Here is an 8,535-nt window from a genome sequence, read left to right as displayed (position 1 = left end):
ACAATAAATAAATAAATAAATAAATAAATAAATAAATAATAAAAGTTCGATAGCTCCACTGGATTGAGCGTCCCATGATTGAGTGTCGACCCAGGAACCGAGAGATCATGGTTCAATTCCCAGTCAAGGCACCTGCCTGGGTTGTGGGCTCAATCCCCAGTAGGGGACATGCATGAGATAGCCAATCAATGATTCTCTTTCTCCCTTCTTCTCTCTCTAAAATCAACTAAAAACATATATATTTTTAAAGTGCTATATATATGTGTGTGCAGATTAGTGTGTGTGTGTGTGTGTGTGTGTGTGTGTGTGTGTGTCTGTCTGTCTGTGTAGCATATTTTTAAGAAAAAAATTCTAGGGTGTTAGTAGTGGTTAAATCCAAATGATGTAAGTTCTGGCATTACTTATTGTCTTCTTTCAGCCAGTCTGAATATTTTTGCTTTCTAACATTAACACATACTGTTATCTATATACTGTATATAAAAGCCTAAGCGACCATCGCAACTGAACAGAAGACCAAATAGGCCGGCAGGGGGGTTAGTGAGGGGTGACCAAATAACTGAACAACAGGCTGCATGGGGCGACCAGGCCGGCAGGAGGGGGGTTAGTGAGGGGTGACAAAACAACTGAGCAGCAGGCTGCATGGGGTGACCAGGCTGGCTAGGGTGTTACTGAGCGGTGACCTGATGACTGAGCAGCAGGCGGCATGGGGTGACCAGGCCAGCAGGTGGGTTAGTGAGGGGGCGACCAAACGACCTAGCAGCAGGCTGTGTGGGGCAACCAGGCCTGCAAGGGGGGCATTTGGGGGCAACAAGGCCGGCAGGGGTGGGCAGTGAGGGGCAACCAGGCTGGCAGAAGAGGACAGTGAGGTGTGATCAAGCCGGTGGGGGGGAAGTTGTGAGTGACCAGGCTGGCATGGAGGCAGTTAGGGGTGACCAGGTTGGCAGAGGGGGTAGTAAGGGGCAACCAGGATGGCGGGGAGAGAGTTATGAGCAACTAGAACTGTGGGGGGTGGGCAGTTGGGGGCGACCAGGATGGCGGGAGGGGGCAGTAAGGGGTGACCAGGCTGGTGGTGGTGGGGGTAGTTTGGAGCAGCTGGGGGTGACCAGGCCAGCATCAGGGCAGTTAAAGGCAATCAGGCAGGCAGGTAGGTGAGCAGTTAGGAGCCAGTGGTCCCGGATTGTGAGAGGGATGTCCGACGGCCTGTTTGGGCCTAAATGAGTAGTTAAGACATCCCCTGAGGGGGTCCCAGATTGGAGAGGGTGCAGGCTGGGCTGAGGGGGACAACCCCCCACCCCCATGCACGAATTTCATGCACTGGGCTTGCAGTTATAATTTAAAACAAAAAATATTTTGGGAAATCCATGGGGTTCCAGTTGAAGCAATAGTTTTTTACTTCCAAATGCATACATTTCTCTTCCTCACAAAGCAGCATGCTAACAAAGTGGGTAGATACACACAGAGCCAGGACAAAGGCAGATAGCTTCCTCTTTCTCCCCAGTCCTTTCTAACACAAAATTTGGGGTCTGACAGCCCAACATCCCTAATCAGGTCAGAGGTAGGAAAGGATGTGACCAACTTCATCATACCATGGTTCTGGCTTAGCCCTTTAGCAAAAGGTCAAGGAGAGCTTTCCTGCTGGAGAGAAGGGAGGAATCAACAGGAGGGACCACCTTACCTATGAAATAGACTGCAGTTGTCCGTAGGAAGGACTGCGAGCTCTTCAGGAAGCTGAAGCTCTGAAACAGTAACTCCCCCACTAACTGTCTTTTGCATGTGCTCACCTGTGAAGTCAAGGAGGAGTAATGCTGACAAGGAGAGGGGGGCTGCTGGGAACTCTACTGGGAGACCTTCTTGCAGCCATGGCCCTCTCACCTTGCCCACAAGCAGCAGCATTTTCTGTCTTCAGTCAGCTTAAACTATTTGAACCTGTACACTGAGAAAGCCCCACCCCAGTAAAAGTGCAGACTCAACAGGAAGTTCATAAAGAGAATTTTGCTCCTTGGTACCAACAGGATAAAAGAGAAAACAACTGATGTAGAGCCAGGAGACCCAGGTTTGAATACTGGCCCTGACACTGGCCTCAGTTTTTTCATCTCAAGTGTTGAAATAAAACCTGCCTAACCTACCAATGGCTACAATGGGATAACGGATGTAAAAGTATAAACTGTAAAGTGCTCTGTCTATGCAAGGCATTCCAATTCACAATACTAGAATTACTCATTTAGTTCCTAACCTACTTGCGTAGAGCTTAAATGTTTACTTTTCAACAAGGATTCCTGTCTATGACTTGTTCTTGAGTTCACTGAAGTCACTGAAGCCACAGACCTTTATCACCATGACTGCTGATTTCAAGCCCTGAGGACTCCTGTCTATATCTCTCCCTCTAACCAGAAGGCTTCTATCCCATTGGCAACTACTAACCTTGCATGATGTCCCTAGCCACTGAGGGCAGAGTTTGGGATGCTAAGAGGATCAAATATGGAGAACCAGGGACTGGCATCCCAAATGTGGGTTCTCAGAGTTTGCTGATGAGAAAGAATGAGAATCAAGGAAAAGAAAGAATACATCTTCTGTCAGCCCTCTCCTCTTTACCCACCTAGCCTGCCAGTGAGTCCATAGCATGCATATTGTAACCCAGCTTCCTCATTGACTCTCACTCACCAGGTACTTGCATGTTTCTTCCAACACCTGGATGTGATCACTGAGGGTGGTATGCTGAAACATCTGTGTGAAGGATGACCAGCCAATCACATTGGTCCACTCAGTCAGGGCTGCTCCACAGGCCTATGGGATGGAGACAAGGACATCCTAAGTCTCACTCCTACAACTCTGCAGAGCCAGGCCAGACCATGAAACTAGCCCATAAGGGGTTTGGTTGAGATTAGTAGCTGGGATCAGGGGCCTTGATCATGTCAAAGTACATAAATAGCTTCAGGGAGCAAAACCATATCAGCCTAAGACTGATGGCACCCAATAGAGGGTAAAAGTGCTCAGATTCAGCCCAGAAGATGATAGCAAAGAGGTGTAGAGTGAATGCAGACCCCAGACCAGGCTCATGAAAGAGGACTAAAGGGAAGGGGCTGTGCTCTAGCAGAAAGGGTTGAATCAGGTTGAGGTTGGCAGGACAGAGGTCACCAGTACCTTGACCACCTCGGTGTTGTTGTCCTGAAAGCTAAGCAGCAGCGGCACTAAAAAACTGTACAGATGTTTCTGGATGGCGTATCCAGGCTTGAATTGGTTGACTCTATGTAACATGTGCCCAAGGGCAGAGATGGCTGTGATCCTCACCTGGTCCCTCTCCTGCCATGAAGAGCAAAATGGAGGTGAGGAGGCTATGGTTTCCCTCTGGCCCTGCCTGGCTTGGCTTTCATACACCCACATTTCATTTTTCATGTCCAAAGGACACTGTTTTTATATACTGTAAAGGCAACATGATTTGTGTAGCTGAGTAATTCTCTTTATTTTATTTTAAAACATATTTTTATTGATTTTTTACAGAGAGGGAGAGGGATAGAGAGTTAGAAACATCGATCAGCTGCCTCCTGCACACCCCCTACTGAGGATGTGCCCGCAACCAAGGCACATGCCCTTGACCGGAATCGAACCTGGGACCTTTCAGTCCGAAGGCCGACACTCTATCCACTGAGCCAAACTGGTTTCGGCTGAGTAATTCTCTTTAGCCCCCTAGAGCTAATAAGCCTCCTAGAGTTATGGCACTGTGCTCGGGAAACTAAGATTATAATTTCAGTTCTGCCATGGATCATATCTACAACATATCACTTTATTCTCTTCTGGAGATTTAGCTCAAGAATGCTAAATTTTAAAAAAATTAATTGTCCTAGTTATGCTGTAATTGTTTAAATCTGTATTATCTTGTGTTAATTAGCAATGATCACAAACAGCTAAACTTTATACACTTTCAAGAGTATATAGTATATATTAATTGTACAAATATTTACTGAGCACCTATCATGAGCTAGGCACAGTACTAAATAGCAGAGATGATGGGACAAGACAGTTCCTGAATTTGTAGGATATGGAAAACAGGTATTTTAACAAGTTGAATTATTTTTTGCACAAAACACATAATGGCTAAAAGAGAGATGATTCAATGTTAGCACTTTAATTAAAAAAACACGATCCAATACAGTGGTGGAGTAGGTGGAAGTTACACTCACCTCCTCCCAGGATCAAACCAGAACTACAACTAAATTTTAGAACAATCAACCTAAATAACCAGTTGAAGTCCAGCTGAACAGAAGTCTTATGACCAAGGATTTACAGAAGAAGCTACGTGGAGACTGGTAGGAAGGACTGAGGCACAAAAAGAGCTGGCCCCACATGTGCAGCAGTTGAGAATCTGGAGAGATATTTCACCTACAAAGGTCCACTCTCAGGAGCAACGGGCTCAACCCCACACAGGCTCCCCTGCCTGGAGCACCAGAACAGGAAGAGAAACCCACCTAAGACCTGGCTGTGAAATTCAGCGGAGATTCCATTTACTAGGGAGAGAAGGGAGTCTGCCAGAAACCCAGGAGTCCTCTTAAAAAGTCAGTGCAGAAAATGTCATTTGCAGCCACTCACCGTGGGCTCCAGCGGAGGGAAGATGGCTCAGAGCAGACTGGAGTCATACAGGGAGAGACTGGGTTGTGTGGCTTCAGGGAGAGAGCTAAAGTGACAGCCACCAAGGTCCTTGTGTTGAATCCCTCTCCCACCACAGTCCACAGATGCCATATTTCTTGGGTTGAGCATTCCCCTCCACAGAGCATCAGCCTGTGGAATGCATTAGTACTGCCCTCCCAAATACCTGTATACCTGCCCTGCCAAGCTTGCACCAGCCAGCCTGAGTTGGCAGTGCAGGCTTTCTTGGAGGGATCTTTAGGATGTCTAGGCAGACAAACGGGATATCAGAGACTGAATTCTGTGGCTCTAGGGTGAGGGGGTCTTTTTCCCCTCACATGCGTGACTGGAGCCACCATTCCTATGCAAACTGTCCATCCACATGACCAAATATTGGTCTGTTTTAGCCCGATAAACTCTGCTGGCCTTACCCTAATGACGCCCTCAGACCCCACCCCACCACTAATGTCTGCAGGCCCCATGCAGCTGGCAGCTGGCAGCTGGCAGCTGGTCTTGGTGTACCATGAGAAGTTTGCTGAGTGGCCTCAGAGGCAGCACTGGCTCCAAGTTTGTATATGTATCAACCTGGTGAATACCACTTGCCCCTAAGTGGTGACTCACTGAGAACCTACTTCAATTTGCATATTGCCAGAGGCAGTTTCAGTGATTGGGCCTAACAGGTAGCCAGCAGGCATTTTGGCTCCTCCCACATTCACCCTTTTTCTGCAGAGGCTGTCACAAAAGGTGGATTGTTTGTAGCTCCTAACAGGTAGCCCAGGGTCAGTTATAGGCAACATCTGATATTCACCAGCACCAGAGTCCCTCCCAAGAGGCCTCAGAACCTGGTGGCAGGCTTCAGACCACATCAGAGCACAACCCAATTAGCTCCACATGTGGCACATCGAAAGGGAGATTTTGGCAGATACCAGACCTTGCTGGGGTGAATTCTACTTCATGGGGTTAGACCCTGCCCAGCAGCTAGCTCATACATTGAAGTCAGGGTCAATCCTCATAGTCAGCCAGCCTGAAGGTTAACCCCACCCACGGATGGGCCATCAACAATGAAGACTCAAGACAACCCTGGCTAGTGTGCTTCAGTAGGATGGGTGTCATCCCGTGCGCTGAAAGATTGCCAGTTCAATTCTTGGTCGGGTCACATGCCCAGATCGTGGGCTCAATCCCTATTAGGGGGAGCATGCAAGAGACAGCTGATCAATGCTGCTCTCATACTGATGTTTCTCCCTCTCTTTCTCCCTTCTTCTCTCTCTAAAAGGAAATAAAAAATCTTTTTTAAAAAGACAACTACAACAGGAGGGCTCACATAACACATTCCCGGAACACCTTGCTTGAGAGATGAGGGAGACAGCACTACCGCACCCCACAAGACACCTACTAAATAAAGCCACCATACCAAGATTGGGAGACATAGCAGATCTACCTAATACACTGAAACAAATACGGAGAGGTAGCCACCATGAGAATACAAGGAAATAGGCCCCAAATAACAGAAGAAATCCCCAGAAAAAGAACTAAAACAATGAAGGCAAGCAATCTACCAAATACAGAGTTCAAAACCATGGTTATAAGGATGCTCAATAAATGTAGGGAAGAATGAATGAACTCAGTGAAAAAAAAGAAAAGAAAAGATAGTAATAGAACACAGAAAGTATAAAAAAGAACTCATCAAAAATAAAGAATACACTAGAATGAACGAACAACAGACTAAATGAAGCAAAGGATTGAATTATCAATTTGGATGATAAGGTAGCACAAAACAGCCATTCAGAGCACTGAAAAAAAAGAGAATTTTTGTTGTTGTTAATCTTCACCCGAGGATATTTTTCCCATTAATTTTTAGAGAGAGTGGAAGGGAGTGAGAGAAACAGAGGGAGAGAAACATTGATGTGAGAGAGACACATCGATTGGTTGCCTCTCGCACACTCCCCATTCAGGGCCAGGAATTGAACCTTTGACCAGAATTGACCCTGTGACCCTTCAGCCCATGGGCCGATGCTCTAACCACTGAGTAAATCAGCCAGGGCTAAAAGATAATTTTAAAAAATGAGAATAGCAAAATTGGTCTCTAGGACAACATCAAGTATACCAATGTCTGCATTATCGAGGGCACCAGAAAGAGCAGAAAGAAAGCAAGGGATTAAAAACCTATTTGAAGAAATAATGATGGAAAACTTTCCTAACTTTGTGAAGGAAAAAGACACACAAGTCCAGGAAGTGCAGAGAGTCGTATACAAGATAATCACAAGGACAACCACGCCAAGACACATCAAAATTATGATTAAAAAAAAACCTCTTAGAAAAGTAGAAATGGAGAGAACATACCGTAACATAATAAAGGCCATATATCACAACTAACATCAAACTCAACAGGGAAAAACTAAAAGATCAGAAACAAGACAGAGATGTCCACTTCCACCACTCTTATGCAACATAGTACTGGAAGATATAGCCATAGCAATCAGATAAGAAGAAGAAATAAAAGGCATCCAAACTGGAAAGGAATAAAGCTGTCATTATTTGCTGATGACATGATACTCTATATTGAGAACCCTAAAGATTCCACCAAAAAAACTACTAGAATTTATAAATTAATTCAATAAAGTATCAGGATACATAATAAGTATTAGCAATTGATTGCTTTTTTTTCCTTTTCTTTTTTCTTTTTGGTTGCATTTGTATACACCAATAATAAACTATCAGAAAGGAAACCTAAGAGAACAATCCCATTTACAACTGCATAAAAATAAAATACATAGGAATAAATTTAAAGAGATAAAAAAAAAACATATTCAGAAAACTATGGAAGACATTGAAGAAATACACTGAAGAAGGTACATATAAATGAAAACATATACTGTGTTCATGGAAAGAAAAAATTAATATAGTTAAAATGTCCATATTACCTAAAACAATCTATAAATTTAATACAATTCCTATCATAATATTAATGGTTTATTTCACAGAACTAGAACAAATAATCCAAAAATTTATATAGAACCAAAAAGACACCAAATAGCCAAAAACAATCTTGAGAAAGAAGAACAAAGTTGGAGGCATCATGCTACCTGATATCAAACTATACTACAAGGCCATAGTAATCAAAACATCATGGTACTGGCAAAAAAACAAACAAAACAAACAAACAAACAAACAAACAAACAAAAAAACATACAAATCAATGGAACAAAATGGAGAGCCCAGAAATAAATCCTTGCCTATATGGTCAAAGGAGTCAAGAACATACAATGGCGTAAAGACAGTCAATTCAATAAATGATGTTGAAAAAATTGGACAGACACATGAAAAAAAAAAAAAAAAGAAACTAGACCCTTCTTACACCATGCATAAGAATAAATGGAAATTGGCCGAAACCGGTTTGGCTCAGTGGATAGAGCGTCGGCCTGCGGACTGAAAGGTCCCAGGTTCGATTCCGGTCAAGGGCATGTACCTTGGTTGCGGGCATATCCCCAGTAGGGGGTGTGCAGGAGGCAGCTGATCGATGTTTCTCTCTCATCGATGTTTCTAACTCTCTATACCTCTCCCTTTCTCTCTGTGAAAAATCAATAAAATATATTTAAAAAAAGAATAAATGGAAATTGGATTAAAGACTTAAACTCATAAAAATTCTAGAAGAAAACATAGTAAAATCTCTGACACTTCTCTTAGCAATATTTTTTTTTCCTGATATATCTCTGGGCAAAGGAAACAAGAAAAAATAAACAAATGAGACTACATCAATCTAAACAGTTTTTGTACAGCAAAGAAAACCATCAACAAAGTAAAAAGTCAGTCCAGCTGGCATGGCTCAGTGGTTGAGCATCAGCCTCTGAACCAGGAGGTCACAGTTCGATTCCTATTCATGGCACATGTGTGGGGTGCAGGCATGTGGACATGCAG

General features: G+C 43.9%; 1 protein-coding gene across 1 annotated transcript in view; it reads right to left on the bottom strand.

Annotated features, from left to right (window-relative positions):
* Positions 1-484: 484 nt before the first annotated feature.
* Positions 485-8,535, bottom strand: part of LOC307101114 (maestro heat-like repeat-containing protein family member 7) — a gene marked incomplete at both ends in the record, with an annotated part of 50,184 nt that continues 42,133 nt past the window's right edge. Inside the window, 4 exons of the mRNA XM_079773808.1 lie at positions 485-501; positions 1,676-1,781; positions 2,662-2,784; positions 3,142-3,300. Of these exons, the coding sequence (XP_079629934.1) occupies positions 485-501; positions 1,676-1,781; positions 2,662-2,784; positions 3,142-3,300 (405 nt within the window). The remainder of the gene's footprint in view (positions 502-1,675; positions 1,782-2,661; positions 2,785-3,141; positions 3,301-8,535) is intronic.

The sequence above is a fragment of the Cnephaeus nilssonii genome (assembly GCF_951640355.1).
Source record: "Cnephaeus nilssonii genome assembly, chromosome: 6".
NCBI lineage: Eukaryota > Metazoa > Chordata > Mammalia > Chiroptera > Vespertilionidae > Cnephaeus > Cnephaeus nilssonii.
This window is presented reverse-complemented; position numbering and strand designations above follow the sequence as displayed.